At 38.8% G+C, this 22,962-nt stretch overlaps 1 protein-coding gene across 1 annotated transcript; it reads right to left on the bottom strand.

The window, feature by feature from the left end:
* Positions 1-425: 425 nt before the first annotated feature.
* slc6a1b (solute carrier family 6 member 1b) lies at positions 426-21,545 on the bottom strand. The gene is made up of 15 exons (XM_033966117.2): positions 21,247-21,545; positions 19,844-20,207; positions 19,489-19,620; positions 19,314-19,414; positions 18,825-18,934; positions 18,013-18,145; positions 16,531-16,665; positions 15,209-15,312; positions 13,625-13,749; positions 12,706-12,818; positions 11,934-12,065; positions 8,848-8,950; positions 8,654-8,754; positions 8,090-8,257; positions 426-3,821 (listed from the first exon to the last, which is right to left on the bottom strand). The coding sequence occupies exons 2-15, from the start codon at positions 20,106-20,108 to the stop codon at positions 3,711-3,713; spliced, it is 1,833 nt and encodes a 610-aa protein (XP_033822008.1). The 5' UTR covers positions 20,109-20,207; positions 21,247-21,545; the 3' UTR covers positions 426-3,710.
* Positions 21,546-22,962: the final 1,417 nt, after the last annotated feature.

The raw sequence follows: 22,962 nt of genomic DNA, 5'->3' as shown, positions 1-22,962 counted from the left end.
TAGTCCAGGTTTAGTCCAGGTTTAGTCCAGGTTTAGTCCAGGTTTAGTCCAGGTTTAGTCCAGGTTTAGTCCAGGTTAAGTCTAATTTTAATATGATGTTTGTCTAAGCATGAAAGCACCCATTCTGTCACCTATCCGACCTATGGGTTTCAAAATGATAAAAATAAGGACCGTTACCATGGCAATTACCAATTAAAAACTTTCTAAACTCTATCTTTTAAATGGTGAAAAGTCAACAAAATGTTACACTAAATGCTGTAACAGGAAGCTGAAACTCACAAATACATTTATATTATACACTAAATATCATATATATGTAATGATTGAACACATGATTTGTGATGTAAACTCTCTGTATTATTAACACACAATAATCATGAACCTACCATCAGTTCATTTCAATAATAACACAATGACACAATGATATAATCTATAAGTCTTTATTTTTGCAGATAACATATATTGCAATCATGCTTTTTCATAGAACACCATCTAAAGACATTTATTATATTTTTTACATAGAATATTTTACATTAGGCCCAAGAAACAGCTAGAAATATACAAAACAATATGCTCTGACTAGACATCTCTATTACATTATTATTATAATCATCCTCTTTATTATTACTCTATGGTTATTATATACTTCATACTTGATAGAGATATGTGCTTTAGTGTCTGAAATTGTATTATTGCAGTAAAGAGCAAATAAAATCACTTTTGTTCAAACATTTAGACAAAAGAAAATATAATAAGATGATTTCAGGTGGTACGGACATTCACAAGTACATGTAATACACAGTCCAGTTTTACAACATCGTTCAAAGAGAAACTGCAGAATGGTCACTATACAAAAATTCACCCAGCAACCTTGGTCATTGCACACTTTAAATTTCACATAAAAGTCCAGTTTCTTGTCGCAAAGAGCTGCCACAAAATCCATGTAATTTTGAGCTCTGTCTTGTAGTAATAGTAACTCTCTACTTCTTTCTTGATATGTCTTAATAGGTTTTTCAGTTCCCTTTACGGGGGAGTTTAGTGGTGTTGGCCCTGCGTGTAGCATCTGGCAACATTCTATTGGCCTGTTGTCAATGTTTTGAGATACTGAGCTGTCTGTAAAAGTGATGTCAAACGTTAGCATCATAAAGAGTTTGATAAGCGATTTAGTAAACTCGTGATAAGTACTAGGTTTTTTAATGTTTGGTGTGCTTTTTAAAATGTAATAATTGTAGATTTAGTGTATACAGTTTGGTCACTTCCACCTTTGTTCCTGAGACATGGACTACGCACATAGACAGTAGAAGAAGACGTCGGACCAAAGGATGATTATAAAAAACTCAACAATGACGACACTATTTGTAAACTACAACTCTCGTAATTATGATGAAGATACACAACCCAGATCTCAGCTTGAACCAGGGATCTTCTAGTTAAGGGGTAATGCTCTGTTCATTGAGCCACAAGCCCTTATTTTTCACGTTTTTTCAGCGAGTTCATTGGCAATGCTACAACAGCTATAGTTACAGCCACAACGTTTCAGTTCGAAGCGAAGAAATCTCCATCTTGAATGACCCATCCAACCAATAAAATGAGCTGTTCGCACCCTCAGACATTAGCTCACAACGCTAACATCAAACTTTGAACGCCTCTGCACCTGAGTAACCTAAATAATGATACTGGTATTCAATGAAAGTGAGTTGTAAACATTGCACCGTGGACAGTAGAGCTAGCACAATGTAGCATATGTGGCTAACAGTCATTGTAATTTAGTCGTGGCAGAAATGTAAGCGAGCATATCAGACAAAATTAGCCCTAGCGAGCATCGCACAACACGTTACAACAGTGAGCCTGATCTATTTTTACTTGGCTGGTTAATGACTTTTCCTGAAACTCCAAATTCAGTGTTTATTTTCCGAAATAACCTCGAAAAATGACATAAGTAGTAACAGTTAGAGCCACGTAAGTACGGAAACAAAGCGGCCTCCATCGCAAATGACCCAAAACGACCATCGTACACCTATCTCAGGCAAGAATCTAGTCACAATAAGCCAGTCTTGCGTCGCGCTGAGCTTTAGCGTGTCGTGATAGAGGACGTTTTTGCGCAACTTGGCAAGAAAATACGCTGATTTCACATGTTACTCACTAATCATGCACAACTGTTTTGTAAAATCGTTGACTGAAAAACGTTTAAAAGAAGTATATATAGGTCTACAATAAATCGCTGTACAAAACCCGCTCCCGTGGTCCACTTTTCTTCTACTGTCCATATTTACTAAACAGTTAAATTCCTGACTGTAATGCGGCAGCTTTGTAGTTTTTCCCAGCCATACTAAAACCTCCTTCTATTCCTCATATGTAATATTTTATAGCTTTATAGTCGAGTGTGCTACAATTAACTTCATGCAACCCTGAAACTAACCTAACCTGCTCGAGCCCCATGCAGATGTCGTTGATTCTTATAGGCGATAAGCACAGAAGATCGTTGAATTTGTGCTTGTAAATGAAGGAACCCTGTTGTGAAGAGGGGAGGATCGGGGGTTTGATTCATTTTGTTCATGTTATAATTTTGGTCCTTGTCATGCTCACATACAAAATGAGCTACAAATGGTTCTACAAAAAAGATTCGGACAACGTACAAAGATTCTTTAGAAAAACAAAGAAAGAATATAACAGTCTCTCGCTATGTAATAACCACATGGACCTAAAGGCAAGTCGCAACAACAAAATGCAAATTGATGATGTTCTTGCTTATCTGTGATTGGATAAAGCCAAAGTCGTTATATGGAAAGAGTCTAAGTCTGCACGCCCTAGCTTACAAACGTTTAATCACATTGTTTTGTTGTTTCTCCTTTTGCATTTGAAAAAGTTGAATTTTAAGTCCAATAAATGCAGCATAGGCTCTTGAGGATGTGAACCATAACACCGAAATGGCAAAGACAAAGAAAACCCAAGTGATTTTGTATTTAATATCAGTTCTGTCAAATTTCCAAAAGGTTTTACCCCAGAATTTTGAATTTTGCATGATATTTTTGACACAATTGTTATAGAGGATCGCTGTGTTTTGCTGTTTGTTGTTGTGACCTCTCTAAAAGGTATTTTTGCTGCTGTCACAGGTTTAAAAAGACAAAAACACTCACTGTGCTTCTACTTGTGCTTCTCCAAAGTCGGTAAACATCTTTCTGACTGAATGATAAACCTCACACCAGGGCAGATTTGGCCTATACCTTTTGCACATTCCCATAAAATTTTCTGTATCAAATTTCCCTTTAATTTCTTCATATATTACACTGCATTCATTGTAAAGAGTTTATCTCATGAACAAGCAAATGCAACCATACAGTTTCTTTGTACAGTAAATATAGTTTAGTAGGTTAATATCCTTAAAGTAGCACAATACTATTGAATGGGCCTCCAACTTTAAATTATAGTTTGAATATACAGTAATTTCCTAAGTCACATTTTCATTCCTAAGACTTTTTGCATAATAAAATTGATAATATCACATAACAACTCTGCTGGGTAGTTTAGTTTTTCCTCATAGCTTTTATAGATCTGTATTTTACAAATACACATGGATACTGTAATCAGGTTGGTCTCACGTGTCCCCAGGAGGTAGGTGAATGAAAGCAGACATGGCAGTCTGGTGGTCGCTCCAACCTGGATCACAGAAGCTGAGCGTGTTGCCGTGGTTTCAGAGGCGGGGGCGGGGCTTAGATGTAGGCCTCTTCAGTGGGAGGGTTCTGGCTCTGGTCCGGCTGCTGCTCCGGGCCGTTCTCCTGAGACTTGGCCAGAACCACTGGTTTGATCATCTGCCGCAGACGCTGAGAAGGGAAAGTCATTTGAATTAAAACAATATGAAATTAACAAAAAGCTGCATGATAAAGAGATAATAAAGAGAAGGACTTGTGTGAATGTAGGGTTGAAAACACTGTTGCTATGACAATTAACAGTTCAAAATTAAATATTATACCTTGCTGCTTGGAACGATAGAGGTAATATTGTATCCCAGGTTGTTTTAGTAAATATCGGATTTGTTAGTGCCAATCCAGAACAGAGAAACTGATCTTATTTCAATCATTATGTTACTTCATTTTCTGTTGTGCATTACATAAAAGTACAGTTACGCTCACATTCAATTTGAACTTCACGAGAGGAAAAAATATCTGAAGAAATGCTTTAGAACATATTCTGGATCTAAGATGTTCAATAATGATGCCACACATAGTGACGGGTAAATCCTCTGCTGCCTTGTCCTGTAAATGTGACCATTCTAACCCATTGTCTACTGTGGTCGATTTGTCTCTTTCCCAACTGGAGATTATAATCTGTGCACAATAACACATTTGGATCTACAGAATGTTGAGATTCACAAAAGTGCCCAAGTATGAACATTGCACTGGAGCATTGCTATTCCACAAATACGACTGCAACACAACACTGCTTCATACCAAACAAAACATAGTACCATCAAACGTGAATAAACCTCTCATGGTAAACAATAGCTGCTGATTTGAAATGTCCTCTGAACCAGTCCTCTTAGGTGACGATGTGCAGATGTGGTCCAATACAAATAAATCGGCGCCAGTATCTCAGTGTCACAGCTGAAAGTGTGTTGTCAAATGTTAAAGCTATAGGCGTAAACACCAGCTGCACACAGTGAAGACAAATGGTGCGCCCGGGGCCTACTCTGACACACTACACTTGTATCTTCTGTACTGTGTGATTTATGGTTTGATGAGTCCACGGAGCCTGATATATGACTCAAATATGAAATGACAGCTGCTAAAGATGATACTAGAAATCAGTGCTGCATGAACGCTCCCAGCACCAGCACTTCAGCTTCAGTAACCTGTCTGTTTTAATACACTTTTAAAAGAGGTTACACTGCAGAGTTGCCACCATAAATGTTGTGCTTTAATAATAATAACAACATTTGTAATGTGCTTTACAGGCTCTCAGAGCACTACACTGTAGTCATTACTCACTTCACTCTCAGTGGTGGTCGGTGACTATTGTATCCACAGCTGACCTGGAGTAGACTGACAGAAGTGAGGCTGCCAGTCTGCACCATCGGCCCCTCCGACCAACACCAACACTCACACACACCACTGTCAGACTAGGCAGGTCTGTAATCTAATGACAGAATTTGGTCCTGAGCAGGAATCAGTTCTCTGACCTCTGGATTGGGGGCTCTACCCACTGAGCTTCTGTCGCCTCGATGGCAGTAAAGGTGCACTGCGTGACTGCATCTCCATGGAGACGAGCAGGTAATGCCACAAGGCAAAGATACAGATCAGATCTGTAGAGAGGGAGTCTGCTCATTGAAAGTGTCTTTGTAATAGATTGATTTAATGCCACTCTGTGGAATATTCCAGGTTAAACAGTGAGACAAGCGGCTTAGCTGAGACAAGTTAAATAGCAGCTGAACCATTTTCTGGTGGGTTTCTGCTTTCATTGCAAAGATGTATAAGATTTTCAGCACTGATGACAATATTGACAAGTTATTTAGACCAACAGCCAATCAAACAGCTCTACTGTAAAATATTGTGCTCATTCTTTTCTGTATAACAGGTATCAGGCTTTTCCCAAGTCTTATGAATGCACAGGATATACACATATATTCTTCTGTGGCATTATGCACTATATATGTCTGAAATAATAATGATGTGATTTCATTTCACATTGTTCCTATTACAGTACATTATAAAGGAACTGAACAATGGAAAAATAACTTATTGCTACTGCTCTTATCAGTACAATTAGATTTAAAGTGGGATTCTGTTCAGGATGCACATTTTAAACATGCCCACATTTGAAAGACAACTGGAATATGAGCTACTAAACTAATACAACAATCCCATGCATTTCAGAACATTATTATTATCATTATTTGCAGAGGATTGCATCAAGATTAGCCAATTGTAACTATGCAAATTGTTTTTTGTAGCCATGTTATAATGTTGTTACCTCCTCAAAAGCCTACCTGGAATTATGTTTTGTTTGGTTCACACACATTAACCCTGTATTATTAGTCTGTCTACGTCTCCAAAGGCCAAATTGCTCTTTTCCACCTTGTGATGTCATACAGTGATAGTTTTCAACAGCTACATTTTACCTTTAGTTCAACAGAGATTGTCAATTCCAGGCCTGAAATTATCCAAATGATTCTAGTGAAGGTGTTAGAGTTTAAAAACACAGTGGAGCTCTGCCTGTATTACCACATGACATCACAAGGTGGAACAGAGTGTTTTCTGTTTGAAAGAAGAATTCCGCCTAAATATGCAGGGATTGTGAGTTAAACGTGTGTGAATGAAACAAAACACAACTCCAGGCATGTTTGTGATAAGGAAGCAGCATTATATCATAAACAAAAAATGCGTAATATGGGCCCTTTTAATCTGGTTTAAATATATTTTGTTATTTGCAGAGAACCTAATGTTAGCTAATTAACTGCAGCCAGATTTGCTAACGGCGAGCTTTCAAGTAGCAGTTATGTTTAGTATGTGACATCTTGCAGCACTATTATATTGACAAAAATGACCCAGCACACTGAGACTCCTTTATAAATTATGCACTGTACATAGGAGGTGGACTGGGGCTGTATGCTGCTGTGGGCTCTGGTTTAAATCTGTCACAGCCTAATCAGCCTCTGATTGCTACAATTAGACGATCAGTGGAGAGCGCCGCAGCAGGAACTGACACCTGCACATCGGGCACACAGCTCTGTGCTCCGGCTGTAATTATGGCCCATTTACTCTGCCTCTGCCTCCACAGCTATATCTGTCATATGGGCGCGTATAGGAGACGCTTATTCCATAAAATCAAGTCGCTCTTAATGTTAAACGCATAATGGAGATGTTATGAAGGGTTACTGTGGGAATATTGTCTGTGCAAGAAAGATAACTTTGTAGGACAAGGACTTCAAAGCAATGGCAGTAATCGGGAAAATGAAAGCATAATTTATGGATTTAGCTTTGGTATTTCGTGTTAAACAGGGCATTTTATGAGGTTACTGTATACTGTATGTTATAGTTTAATGTAAAGTACCCCAGCATACAGCAAAGTATGTATGTATGTTCTAAATACTTAAAATAATGTATAGACACAAAGTACACAAAGGGGTGTTGTTGAAATAACTCTAAAAACAATAACTGCAGGGATCTCTGACATTTCCAAGAGATCACCTATATGCTGTTCATACTTGTATAGTGAGTGTGAGAGTATAGGTAAGCAGGGAAATTGAACCCACAACTTTGCTCTGTAGACTGATAGAGACGCTGAAATCTGCAAACTATGAAGGACTATATACACGGTACATTTCTCCGACTACTACAGATTTCCTGTGGTTTTCAGATTCTGTAATGGGATGATGTCGTACTCGCACACAGGGGGTAGACCACAGTGAGGATATGGTCATTGATTCGACCTTAGAACCAGTGTACAACACAAGTCTCTATTTTACCATTATTTATTTTAGCTGCTCACCCATCAGTGGTGAAATGCAACAAAGTACTGTACTTATGTATACATTTTAAGTATCTGTACTTTGCTTAAATACATTTTAAAGTGGATACTTTTTTGCTTTTACTAGGGTATTTGTACTTTCTACTCCACTATATTTTTGATCAAGTTCATAATTTGACCTAACAAAATTATACAAATAAAAGCAACTAGAAAAAACAAACCAAAACAATGATTCAGTTGTTTCTACTGAACAAAATTCAGCACAAATCTTGTATATAAAATATGCACAGAATGTATATTTGTGCATATTTTGGGGAAATCTTTTTAAACAGGTACTTTAAGTAGATTTTTTCATGTGATTCTTTTACTTTTAATTGAGTATATTTTTCTCCAGTATCTGTACTTTTTCTTAAGTAACAAAACTGAATACTTCTTCCACCACTACCGTCCATCTATATTAAATATCACTGACTTATAGAATGTTGTGATCTCCAGCAACGGGGCGAGCTTGACTAGTACATTCTAAAAGATAATAAAGCTAAAATAACATCATTCTTATAAAAAAAAAAAAAAAAGGCCATACAAAAGTGCGTATCACATTCCAGGTTAATATAATGCTTCTTACCTCTTTGTACGTGCCCTTGAGGTTGAGGAACATATAGCCCATGTATCCAGGGATGAGGATCATGGAGGACATGGCCATGAACCAGCCCACTCCCTGTCCCCAGGCTGGGAACACATAGTCCCCCATGGTGAGAGGAACCATCTGAACCGCACTGAACAAGAACACGCCCTGCACAAGAGCAAGAGATTCAATTAGAGCATGCAAATGGTTTATTATTATTATTATTATTATTATTATTGTTATTGTTATTGTTATTGTTATTGTTATTATTATTATTATTATTATTATATATTTGTTTTAGATTTTTGAGATTTATGTCTTTTTTTTTTTTTTTTTTTTTTTTTTTTTTCCTGGACCATATGGCTTAGGCAAATTTAATTCTGCTTTGCCACTCATCCAAGAGGCTTCTTCAGTTCTGACAAGGTTCTGATAAGTCATTTCCTTATATTCCTTAGTAGTATTTTAATAGTTAGGTCCATTGTGCTAGGTATGAGTGTGGACCATGTGTTTGGTTTGGCCTCAATGAAAATGAATAATAATAATAATAATAAATGTGACACTTACGGCTACAATGAGAGGCGTGAAGATGCACCAGCAGGCCTTCCACCAAAGACAGGGCCGATACCCGATCATCTCCTCAATGTTGTCATAGAACTTGTTCACACCTGCAGTTGCAAAGCGGAAAATGCTTACAATACTAGCAATAGAAACTAGATAAAAACAGTTTAAGAGATGCTCAAAATCCACATAAAACTCACCATAAAACCATGAGATTGAAATGCACTCAAAGAAGACGAGGAAGAGCAGAGACATTCCACTGGCCGAGTAGTAATCGAACAGTTTGAAAACGTACAGCCCTCCCTGCACAGATCAGACACAAGAAAAGATACACAAAAAATTTAAAAATGGCAGAATTATATTAAGCAACACACAAGACCAGGAAGATTTACAATGACGGCCAGCCACACTTTTGTTTCTAAACTGATTACCTCTCGATCCACTCATATGAACGCACTCTCTCCCCCTCTTTCAAACTGCTCTTTCATTTATCAGCTCCAAATCTACCGTAGCAGCAGAACCACCAGCCTCTTTAGTCTCTCCATTTCATCTTTACCTCTTCACCACTGCCCAAACTATGCAACCCTCAGACCTCATTCTGAACTGGCCCAAATGATATCAAAGCACTGCGTTATACTTCAAATCTAAGTCATTTTACTATCAAAACCTCAAGAACAAATATTGCATCGTGAGATTTTAAATAATGGATTGGATAAATGTGCAGTGTCCTGTTAAACGCACTCATCAAAGTCTTTTACAGGACTCAAACTGGACACGTGTGATTACAGCCTAAACGCATAAGTTCCATTTAATAAAACCCACGTCTATCTCTGTTTAAGTCTTGATTTCAGATAACGTGAACTGTTGGAAACTGTATAAATCGTACAGACTTATCCTAATGAGCTGATGAAGCCTGCTCCTCCTGTTATTATATGGATGAGTTGAAAGGCAGTGTGGCGAGTGCATCTTCTGTGATCTCCTTCCTATGGCCTGCAGCAGGGTTTAGATTAGCTGCGTCGCTGTGCCAGGACAACTATGACCTTGGCCTACATGCTTATGTAACTGCTGGCTCATAGACCGCTATTGTAGGTTTATGGTGGTTTCAGTCATACGTGAAATTTTCAATATTTTTCCACATTAAAAAGATAGTTTGTTTGAAATTGTTGATTGTCGCTATGGGAGTGGTCCTAATTTTTTTGTCATTCTGAAACCCATGGAAGCATTCAGTGGACTTTAAGACTCAAATCTTAGTGGAATTAAAAGAAATACGCAAGTGTGTTCAAGGAAAACTAACAAACTAAGTAATATGTTGGTTTATTACAGAGGCACTATGTACTTTTTTAGGATGTTGTTGCCTAAATGTGCAGATAAGCAGGAAATGGACCCTGCACCACAGACTGTAAGTGGACTGTGGAGTGAGTGTGACGTCACCCACAGCGTTCAGCTCCAGTCAAATGAAGCTCATCAAGGCTAGAGCAGTTATAAGAGCGAATTTGGAGAGGTCCATATTTGGAATTTCAACCCTGAGTATCATAGCAACCAAAGAGCACGGACACAATTGCAAAATAAAAACACCAGGATCATGTAGAGCGAGGAAATATGGACATTTTAAGACCAAAACGATGAGCCTGACAGTAGCAGTTACAGAGAGAGGGGCGACAGTTTTTCAATAGAAAGTGAATTGAAGCCAGAGTTGATGGAGCCAGAAGAGCTAGCAGTCTATGCCCTGCACTAGAAAAGCTACATACTGTATCTTTAAGAGCAATTGGAAAGGTGTAAAGACCCTGTGTCATTCCATGGTACAACAGCCAGATTAAATTCGAAGATTCGTCAAAAACAAGCAGGATTTACCAGTAACTATACTACAGACCTCTGCAAAGGCCCTATCCCGCAGCGGTTACAATCAGTGCACAGACCTGCACAATAATTTGTTTAGATGTAATGCTATGACTTTTTTCAATACCCGGAATAAATCTACCACTAAACAGATGAACAAAGCTGAATATAATTTATAAAAACATCTGACAGAAAGAGCCTGAAAATAGCTGTAGAAAATGTATTGCACTAGACTTTATGTAGGCCTATCGAAGAAATGATGATATAATATTAGCACACTGAATTATGGCCTAATAACATAATGAGCTTAGTAAGTACTACACTAAAGACCTAGTTTTCAGCAGGTTTCTATGACAGATTAAGTGAATCTATGTCAATCAAAATGAGAGGGAGAGGAGATAATGGTTCTACTGTAACACTGGCCTGAATGACATAACAGCTCAGAAAATGGCCTTTCATAGTGTTACATAAGACCAACGCTCCAAGGTAACTGTCTGGACATAACATCAGATTTATTATGTTCCACAATGTGACATAAAACATATCTATCTCCATGGAGACACACGGATGATGCTAACAGGCCAAGTTACATATGTCAACGCTTAAAGTAAGACACACCTGGAGTTGTGTTTTGTTTCATTCACACACGTTCAACACAAACACCCTGCATATTTAAGGTGAGTTTTTCTCTCAAACAGAAAACATTCCATCCCATCTTGTGATGTCATCATGTGGCAATACAGGAAGTGCTCCACTGTGTTTTAAACTCCACACACATTCACTAGAATCATATGTATAATCAGAGCCCTGGAAACACCAATCTTTACAGAACAAATAATAAAAGGAGCTGCTAACTTGAAAACTACCACTTCATGACATCACAAAGTGGAACAGAGCGTTTTGAGCTTTGGAGCTGTAGACAGACTAATAATGCAGGGTTAACAAAACAAAAAACAACTCCAGGTCTGTTTTTGAGTAGGTATCAACATTATAACATGACTTAAAGCTCACAAAAGTCAACTTTGCATAATGTAGGAACTTTAAAGTCTTTATTGACAATTTCCTCTAACTGAATAAATGCAAGATCGACAGATTAAAGATTGAAAGATTTAAAGAAATTGTACTTTTACCAAGAGCACTATTACACTATAAATTATATTTCTCAAGTAGGAGGAAAAGTATGGTATAAATCAATCAATTGTGTCGACGTTGTATTTTTTACCAATGTCATCAAATTAACCAGGAAGAATGTTTTTCCACTTTTGCCTCTCAAGCCATTAATCTACTGTAAATGCACTCTCTCTCTCCTCTGTCTCACTGGACAATGCTACAAAGTCACACATGTAAATTAATGTCTATCCATTCTTTTAAGTAACCTCCACTGTTATATAGAAACGTTTAATAGTGAAATAGTTTATGTATGAGCCATGTAAGCGCCATTAGCGTGTACCTGTGTGATATTGGACAGTCCGATGATGTAGGAAATGAGGCAGACCACAGCGATGAAGATTTCTCTGCGTTTTCTGAGCACTCGAGGAAACTCATCCACCAGAGCAGTGATGAAGCCCTCCACTGTGCAGAACTACAAGAAAATAGTACAGTTATGTGACACGAGATAAACAAACGCATGTGATTCACGTTTGCTTTTGGAAGAATTATGGATGTGAACGTTTGTCATGAGCAATTAAGTTCAAATAAATAAACTGTTTAAGATGAAATAAGATAACGCAACATAAGAGAAACATGCAAAGTACAAGAACAGCAAGAGAATACAAAATATACAATTAAAAATAAAGATAATCATTGTGGGCGATGGTGGCTCAGTTCGTAGAGATTTGAGAGTGTATGAATGTGTGAGCCTTGAAGGTGGAAAACGCTATATTAAAATGTGAGTGTTTACCATTAAAACATATCGAAAACTAACCACTTAAGTAATATTAGAGTGTACTTAAGTTAAGATTCAAAAAGGTGTATGGATAATAAAATACCACACATACAGTACAATGTGATATAGCACTGTATTATTCAAATATATGTCTTTGTTGTGTGGTTACATGTTATAAAGAATATAGACTGTGCTCTGTTGCTTCCAGTATTGAACTTAAATGTAAACGCCCCAAAACCAAAATGATGGGATTGGGAGGATAAAAGCTTTTGGAACACGGTAAAAAAAAAAAAAAAACACAGATCATTTTTCCCCCCATGACACAAATGGTTATTACCTGACTGTCAATCCCCAACATGAGCAGCATAGAGAAGAACAGGATGGCCCACAGAGGGGAGATGGGCAGCTGGGTGACAGCCTCAGGGTACGCCAAGAACGCCAAGCCAGGACCTACGCAAGGGACGGGTTACAATATTCAGCCATTTACAGACAATAGATGAAGATCAGTGGTTTTGCTATGGTTGTGGGACGAGTAGCTTCATATTAATCACGTTTAATGATGTTTTACTCATTATTATTATTATTATATTATTGTCTCTGCAATTCCTCAGACATCTTGGATTTATTTCACTCAGTTCTGAATAACTGTAATAAAGCCTGATAACACGCAATGAAACCAGATGACTATTTTTTTGCTGTTATACTGTTTACGTATATACTTAAATTTTACACAGTATCACATTTTTATAGTGTATAAACTGCGATTAAACTGTAACTCTATGATTGTGGTTGTCATGTTTATAATAATACATCTAAGCCTATAACTATCAATAGGAACTGCTCTTTTTTGGTGTAATTTCTTTCAAATTTTATGTAAAAAATCACTTTAATTAGCCTTAATACACAAAGACTTTAGCGTTTAAAATTCATATTAATTAAAATAAAGAATACCCACTTTTTTATATGTAAAATACTTCAGTTCGTGGTGTTCTTTTAATATCTATTACGCTGAGAGTGAGGTTGCCGGGCGCTGCTGTGCACAGAGCCTATTAAGTGTTAAGAGTTAGCGTTCGGGTTTTTCTTCAGGCTTTATTAAAAAACACTTTAAAAGCTTGAACCTAAAAAACCTCACATAACCTTATTTTACAACATCAACATCCCCTTATATCCCATAATTCTTTGCGCTCATCCAACAACATCCATCCACTTCCTTACTTCCTCGCGCTCCTATTGCGTCGAACATCGATTGCTATTACCTGAGGCGGCCACATCTGCAATGTCTTTCTTCGTCACGTGGGACATGAAGCCCACAATGGAGAAGATGACAAAGCCGGCGAACATGCTGGTGAAGGAGTTGATGCAGCACACAATGACCGAGTCTCTGTAGGGGACACAAGCCGCCATTGTTACCGCGGTATCAACGTCTTATCAGTCAGTCACACATTGGTGAAGGGCAGGGGGGGAGGGGAGGGGGAGAGACGGGGAGACGGACGCCATTTTGAATCCAGCACGAGACTCTGAATGCGTTAAGCCTCCAATGGGGTTATTTTTACATCTGACGGTTATGTTTTTGAGTGTGAATTTGGGTTTTCATGTTGAATTTGGGTATAATTAGTGAAGTTGAAGAGGTACAGTGAGATTATAACTAATATACAATGATATAATAAATAAGGTCAGGTTAAAGATATGGGTTTTTTGGATATTTCTTCAAACAATAATCATTTTGTTCCATCTGAGAGAGCGACTTCACCGCATATTGCATCTGAAAATATCTGAAAACCACCAGCAACACCGCATTGTGAGACTTAAACTGAACAGGAGTCATCTGGAATAAATTCTGTGTGCTCGGTGTGGCAGGAATAGAAAACTAAACTTAATTAATTGGTCGACAAAGAAAGCTCATTCAAATATATATTTCTTTGCTCACATTGGTAGGATCCCAGAAGTGTAACTGACATTTACAGATGAAAAATGCAGATAATGTGCCCCCAATCTAGTCTAGTCAGTGTATTTTAGAGTTTAAAGTCTTATGTCAGACGCTCCTCTTTCCATTTATCGTAGTTTTGGCCTGGAACACCAAATAAAGTCTCTCAAGTTCACTCATCCACGTCTAATACATTTGTTTGTAATAGTGGTGCTCAAGTAGTCAACATTAAAGGTCCTATATTATGCAAAATTGACTGTTGTGAGCTTTAAGTCATGTTATAATGCTGTTACCTCCTCAAAAACAGACCTGGAGTTGTGTTTTATTTCATTCACACATGTCTGAGCAAAACTTTGTTATTGTCTGTCAAAGTTCAAAATGCTTTGTTGCATCTTGTGATTTTTTTTTAAACCTTTTTTCCATAGAGATTGGCAATTCCAGGGTTGAAATCATCCAAATGATTCTAGCGAAGGTGTATGGAGTTTAAAAACACAGTGGAGCACTTCCTGTATTACCATGTGACATCACAAGGTGGAGCAGTTTGAGAGAAGATCTAAATCTGCAGGGTTTTGTGTGTTAAACATGTGTGAATGAAACAGAACAACATAACATAAATCAGAAAATGTGTAATGTAAATGTAATTTGGACCCTTTAAGATTAAATGTTGTTGACTACATGTCGAGCTAACTTAAGTAAATAAATCTAGAATCGAATTAGAATAACCTTTTTAAGACAGATTAGTCCCGGGTGGTAAAGCAAATGATCCAAATGTATAACCAAACATCCCAGTTCGATGAGTCATTTGTGTCAAAATGGAAAGTCTAAGTCAAAAAGGTCAGTTTGTTATTGCAGGGGGAGGATTTTGTAGCGTATTTTGGCACCAGCTTTAAATGTCATCATTTCTCTGATTGCTCACCTGTACACGTTGTTGTTGAAGGTATTATAGCTGCCAAGAGCAATCAGCGAGCCTAATCCCAGACCGTACGAGAAGAAAATCTGAGTGGCGGCATCCAACCACACCTGCCGGATTAGAAAACAGAGCTTAGTTTATTACAGGAGACATGTCATTAGCTTGTTTATGAAAATCTTGTAGACAGGCTAGACAGAACTAATTCATATTGAAGAACTTTAAAGGGTTTGTGCCAGAGACTGTTTATATATAAATGGACATGGCTAACCTGCTAGCTACTGCGTTCCAAATAGGAAGTGATCATGGGCGCGCTTCTGGTTCCATTGACTCTGGCTCCATTTCACTTTACATTAAAAAACCGTAACCTCTCTCTCTGTAACTGCTGCTGTCAGGCTCATGATTTTGGTCTTAAAATGTTTGTATTAACCCGCTCTACGTGATCCTGGTGTTTTTATTTCGCAATTTTGTCTGTAAATCAAGATATGAACATTAATAAAAGACAAATCAGGTGACTTTTTTCTCAGAGGTTGCTCCCGCTAGCGTTAGCAACAGGTTTGATTGACAGTGTTGCTAAGTGCCTGCCCCAGCCTAAATCAGCAGTGCAGGGGAAAGGGGCGTTACCTTCAACAGCCTCACTGCAGATTGGCTTTTTGGTTGCTATGATACTCGCGGACGGAATTCCAAAAATCCAACTTGGCGCCAAATTTGCCTCGATGAGCTTCATTTGACTGGATCTGAACGCTAAGATGACGTCACACTCCCTTAGTTCACGTCTTTATACAGTCTATGGTGCGTACCCAATTTTTTTTTAAATCTAATTAAGTAAAATTTGGTTTACCCTAGTATAGTTATATTGTAAAAACAAGAACTCATGGGTTGAAAATAAGACCATTGTGTGCTGTCTGCATCTGGTTATAGAGCATTTTATTGTTTGCGAAACAGGAAGTGTGCCATTAGCATGCTGATATTGGCTTTACTTTGAGTGCTCTAGCCTCTGAAAGTTGTGAAAAGCACTTATAAACTCATTGCAGTGAATAATTAGGATGCTCGGAATGCATGCGGTAACTGAGGAATAACTTTGGATTGTTGCAAACCGTTTAAAATTAACTTGTTCTGTTTTTAACGCTTTGAATGCAGTAAAAATCCGGTACAGCTCCTTTAAGAATGAGTCAGACTTAGAAACTATGCAACTAATACCTTAACTCCCTATTATTAGTTAACCCTGAATCAATATTGTATTAATAACCTATGTGTTCTTTTTGAATCTTTCATCTTTGTTAAGGCTAGAGAGTAGTTATTATAAAGCGTTACCGAAAACATCAACCTACCTCAGACTCCTTAAGTTTGCTAAACTCGGGCGTGATGTAGAACCTGATTCCATCTATCGCTCCTGGCAGAGTGATACCGCGAAAGAACAGGATTGCCAGCATGAAATAAGGGTAGGTGGCTGAGAAGTACACAACCTGCAGACACAAACAACATGACATAATGAGAAGAAATGATGCAATTTTACTCAAAGGCATGAATAAGTAGACAAAGTGTAGCTTCATGCTTGAGTAGCGCGGTGTAGTGACCTAGTCCGCTGCTCCCTCCAGGCACGTTGACCCCACTATGCTTGGGTTCAGCAAACTCCCTCTGCACGGTTCTCACCTTATCACTACTAATTTTACACATTTGCTATCGTAGTCAGCGAGAATCAGATCACGGGAGATAAAGCAGACTCGTAATGACGATGGGAGCGACACAAACTGCAGTGGACGTCAGCAGCACAGACAAATATTCACTATTTAAGAGATAGCATCAGCACAGCAGCTAAAACGTAAGCTCCAGGGATTGCAATTTGCTTCCTTTAAATGTAGTCAATTTGTTCACCGCAAGGCTATGAAAAAAAAACACAAAAACTAAATACTAAATTATACTATAAACCAGCATTTAAGCTTCAAAAACCATATGCACAGGACACATAGTTTTGTATATCAGAACTGTTATAAAACCACAACAGTATTTAGTGTTTAAAATGACATTCTTTTGATAAAAAATGTGCATTGAAATTGGTATGGATTATAAAACAGCCCAGAATTGCAAACTAATGAATATTAAATCAAAACAAATCAGTGTTATTCATATAAAATTTACATGATTACATAAGTTAATAAATAGTTTTCGTTTAGGGCAGAACAGTTGAACAGAGAGTTTAAATATTTCATCAATATTGCGCAACTGCTCAAACAAAAAAAAAAAAAAAAAAAAAAAGCATAGGTAGCATAGCAAAAATGTGTGAAGCTCCGCCTACTTTCCATTTCACGTCACATGGACAGTATTGCATAACTGCCTATTAGCATTTCTCACACATTCAGCATCTGTGTCTGTGCAGATCGGATGTGTTCAATGTTTTTAGTCATTTGAGGAAACAGATTTTAAATTAGAACTTTTAACCATATTATAAAGATGCCTACTCAGAGTTACATTTCTATTGATTTGTGCATGTTTGAGTCATCCTGTTTTATCTTGCCTCTTATGGTTGACTGCTCTTGAAATGTCTGTTTTCACCTATCCCCTATCTCCACAGCTCTGTTCTTACATGGGGTTATTCAAAGAAATTCAGACTTTGGGTCATACATAGGGATCAAAAATGCTTCTTAGACATTTTTCAACAATGAAGACAGACCATCAGCTCTACAGTTTTTTTCTATTATAAAGCCATTTAAACCAATATTCCAATTTACATAGAACAACAACACAACAGTCCAGTCCATTCAACATATTTTGGAATCTGAAAACAACATAATGTACACTCATCTGAAACTTACTTTTCCGGTCCAGCTGACCCCCTTCCAGATGCAGAAGTAGACCAGCACCCATGCAATGGCCAGTGTGATTGCCAAAGGCACCCTGATCTCCCCAGGCTTCTCCAGGCCATCGGTCAGCTGGTGCATGTTACGTCTGCGGGCACAGGCCAGTAGCACATTAATGCATGCTATGAGGGTTTAGGACATATAATAAGCTGTGTCACGCATGCATGTACAAATACATCTATGCAATACTACCCCAAGGTTTTAGCTGTAAACAGTCACTGCTAGTCACGCACACCAATACATGCATGGACTCACTGATTTTATCCCTGTATTGTTGAATGTAATTGGCTAACAGATGACGTCACAACTTTCAGACATGTGAATTTAGATTGAGATTGTGGGTGTGAGGAGGGGAGGATGGGTCATTAATATGCAGATTTTGGGCTGTGGTTGGAAGAACACAGCAGGATAATGGACCTGGTTACCAAAATAAAGAATTAGGCCCCAATATTTGATTTGACTTTTCTTTTTTTTTTTTGATATTTCTCCACAAAAAACACGTTGCTGGGTTGGAAATGATATCACAACATTTACATTTTTTGGCATTGGCTGACTGATTAACGATGTTTGCATTTGAACTTTTGGACTTTAAAAATGATTCGGTCCAACATTTGTGGAGTTTTGAGCATTACTTATCAAATAAAACAACCTATTATTGATGCCTGAATTCTGGCCTCCCTTCTGAGAGAGTGACATCATCCCACCCCTGAATCCCAAACAGCCTCACTGAATACATATATGGACTCAATAGCCTATAGAGATCTTACTCCCAGAACTCCACCACTGCGCTGGTCAGATTAGTGGTGTCCGCAATGCTGTAGTTGGTGTAGCAGCGGTCTGTGTTCCAAGGATTGCCACAGCTCTGCCATGGCAGCTCCTAAAATTTAAGAAAAAAGGAGGAAAAAAATCAAGATCCTTTTTAGCTAAAGCGTTCTCCCACAGCTAGGTCCCATTCTGCGTGTCTGTCCAGCGGCCAAGTTCACAATGCTCATTCGGGACATTGGGATTTCATGCTCTCTTAGTCCACTGAATGCCTCATCGCCAAATGCATTTATCAATACCTCTTGTAAGGCGCTAATTATGTGGGAAAGGAAGTAATAAATGTCTGTTATGCAACAAGTTCTGGGAAAAAAAGACGCCTGCCATGTGTAACAAAAGGTTACTATGTTCAAAAATACAACGCAGACATTTTAAGGACACTAAGGTGGTGAGAAAGATTTCCTAAACAAGAGAAGTAATATTTATGGCATACTCACAGTGGTGAAGGAGTTGTAGAGATAGTAAAGTGCCCAGGAAATGATAACAATGTAATAGATATTGAGCCAAAAGGAAAGGACAGCAGCTGCCAGACCCACACCTGAAAAATGTGGTATTTTTTTTACAATGCGGCATTTGTGTTATTTAGCTCAAAGACACTGAACCATGCATTACCTTTGAACACAGGGGCCAATTTCCACACACCAAGCCCCCCAATGGACGTGTACTGCCCAAGGGCCGTTTCCAGAAAGAACAAAGGCATGCCAGCAAATATGAGGGTCAAAAAGTATGGAATCAAGAAGGCCCCTAAACGAGAGATCAGAGGTACAAGCGGGTAAGAGAACAATGTATATGTTCCACACATATTTTAAACGGGAACAATGGATCGAGACGCTCCAAAAGCAAGGCCTGTGCGTAATTACGCACGAGACGAAATTGGATTTAGGCCTATTATCCATGATCAAATTGAGAAAACCATAGCACTTCTTTAAAAATAAAATAAAAAATGGCAAAAATAAATCCTGATTACCTCCTCCGTTTTTCCCACACAAATACGGAAATCTCCAGACATTTCCCAGTCCGATTGCGTATCCCACACAAGAGAGCAGAAAGTCAAATTTTCCACCCCATGTTTCCCTCTCCGGTATATCCTTTTTCGTCTTCTGCACTTTGACCACCAGCGTTTTCGGTTTGTCGTTTGGCGTAGTGCTGCTGGTGTTGGTGGCGTCCGGTGCGTCGGTCACGGTCTCCGTTAAGACGTGTCCATCCGCGGCTTTGGTTCCGTTCGTCGCCATGGTCAGAGTGCGCGTACAGCGAGTGGCCCTGACCTCGAGAGAAGAGGTGACAGCGGCTCCGTCCCGGAAACTTCAGGTCAGATGAGTGACACGATCACCCTGGGGACGAGAGAGGAGCCGTCAGAGCAGATAAGGCCGTAGGCTTTGTCAAGACTAGGTTTTATTATGTAAAATACGTCTACCGAATATTTGTGCATATTTGTTAACTAAATTAGCATAGCAAATTATACAATTTGTGGTTAATTAAATAATGATTAGGCCAGTTTGCTGCATTTAATCAAATCATTTGGACAAAGCAAAAACAAATTATAATATTTCATTCATGCAGAGTGCAGTGAACCGGTGAACCCGGGACCACACAAAGCTCAATAGGAGTCACTGTGAAGCGCCCGAGTGGAAGCTGCGGCTGGAATTCAGAGGCTGCTCTTGTCCTTGATTCATTCTGCTCTAAATTCAATGGCCCACTTCCCGCTGCCGCGCGACAAGAGCCGAGCAATTAAACACATTTAGAGTGAGACGCGACCACGACGTTTCATTAATCACCCATAAGTCACTGCCTTTACAGCCTCAGCCTGGGTCTGAACTAAATGACCGTTTTAGGGGCGCTTTATTTTAATTACTCTGACCGAGTTTATCTGGAAATAGTGTATAATTTATGCATTTATCTTCTTACATTTTCTATGTAGCTTTACGCGCACGTGCGTTACGCGCCACATTGAATTACTGGATGCGTAATGGATAAATTATGTATTTATCTAAGCTCTGTGGATAGATGTAAAAAAAAAAAAAAATCTATCAATTCTGAATACTAAATATCCCTAAATACAATACATTATGACTATTCTTCTTGTACTCACAAAGAGTTTCTAAATTCTTTTACGGACGTAAAATGTAATTGGAAAAATAAAAAAAAATAATAATAAAAATGTAGATTATGGGTAGCTAACTGGTCTCAGAACCTGAAATATGAAGAAATTATCCTAATGTATCTTGTGCATCTCGTTTCCATTAAGCGCTGCGCACAGCCGTGCGTAATGCCAAAGAATTTTCAGAATTCCACTCCTGCTCCTCAGTGAACTCCGGGCACACACCGCCTTTCAGCCCGTGAGAAAAATGTACGTCTTTTTGAGATACTTACAGCGCTGTCCTTTTCTCTGCCAGATTTACTCCCAGTGAAAATGTGTTTTAAAAAGTTAATTCCTGTTCAGATTTAGATGAAAAAACTAAAGTTTGCACAAGCGAACGAGCCACAAAACGGTAAGATCCACAGGCAAAGTGCGCGCGGAGAGCGAGGTGCTGTCCTTAAAGCGGTGGTGCTGAAAGAGAGGGGGCAGAGAAGAAGACGGGAAAGGAGCTGCCGCCGTCTGCGCTGGAGCGAGCGGGACGTAACAAGGAGCGCACGATGCTCGCGCTCATCTACATAGCGTCAATGTCACCTCAAAGTCGACCCTCCCCAACTCCAGCATCCCACCACTGAGAGGCAGCGACTTCGGGAGAGGCGCATCCTCTTGTCTGCAGGTTTTATATGCTTTCTCATGAAGATTTTTTTACATCAGCAACTTCTGCCGTCCCTCCCTCTCTCCCTCTCCTCATTTTGAGCTCCTTCAATGACGCCTATTATGGACCAGCGCGGGTCACTCTCAATGGGGCTCAATGACTTGGACAACTTCCTTTAAGTGTGCTCCTTTTGTTCCACACCTGGTCCTCTAGAACTCAGTTACTCTCCAAAACCCATGACTAATTCATGAAGAGAGCTCTTGTGGATCTGAACACAGGCCCCAAATATCATGATGCTGCTAGATTCACTTTATGTGGATAAGGCCTGACAGTGGATGTGCTTCATTTTGTAGAACAGTCTGTGGGTGTGAGATAGTGCAGATTGGTCCAGTATCAGTTTTCAGATTCTTCTTCAGTGAGTTTCCCTGGACAGTAGAAGAGATGTTTAAAACAGCTCATATTACACAGACTGAACACAACTCAGCTCACAAGAGTCCATTTCGTGCAACATAGGACCTTTAATATCTGTTTTTAAATGAAAATACTACATAAAATTTGAGATAACAATGACCCCATGTTTATTTGTATATTTATTAGCACATATACTCCCGTCCCCATCAGAGACACATGCATGTCCTGTCTGCTCAGCTCCTGTACAAACACGATAAGGACGTCCCAGCCAATCAAACGGGACGTCGGGCGAGTGAGAGATAAATTGAAAACTGTGCTTTATAATCTGCTTAGCTTCTCCATCTCCCCAAAACCAAATACTCTTGTGAACATCCCAAATGAGCCGTCTTAGCGCAGACACCCTCCTCCATCCTCCACAGACCGTTTAAAGAGCCACACTGGAGAGTCACTGTGTCAGGACAAGTTTCAGAGTTGGAGAAGTGAGGATTAGAGCATGTTTAACACACTGCATATGGAACGTGTGGAACTGTAAGCTGTAGCGGAATGTATTTAACAGTAAAACGTGAACAGCAAGACAAGTTTAAGCATAAACTAAAACTTAGACCACTCAAGACTTTGGTTTAAAACAATATATATTTTGGTGAAACTGCTTCCGGTAACACAAGGGTCACAAGGCAGTTGAATAGTTCATTTGGAGATCCAGGGCTTGAAAAGTTTGGGAGCTATTCACCTTATTCCAGAAGTTACCGTGTCGTTACCTGCCATAGTCATTCCGTTTGTATTATTTTGCATGGGGCTGACGATCTTGACAGTAAATTAGCTGGTGCAGTGTTGAGTCGGTGAACATGAACATTGAACATTTTACACAAATCAACCTACATTATATCGGATTTTTGCTGCAAAACTTTCCCCAAATTCTCCATTGAAATTAATGGAATTCACATTT

This window comes from Periophthalmus magnuspinnatus, chromosome 5 (genome assembly GCF_009829125.3).
Source record: "Periophthalmus magnuspinnatus isolate fPerMag1 chromosome 5, fPerMag1.2.pri, whole genome shotgun sequence".
In the NCBI taxonomy this organism is placed as follows: domain Eukaryota; kingdom Metazoa; phylum Chordata; class Actinopteri; order Gobiiformes; family Gobiidae; genus Periophthalmus; species Periophthalmus magnuspinnatus.
Note: the sequence above shows the minus strand (reverse complement) of the source record. Positions and strands in the feature narration are given on the sequence as shown.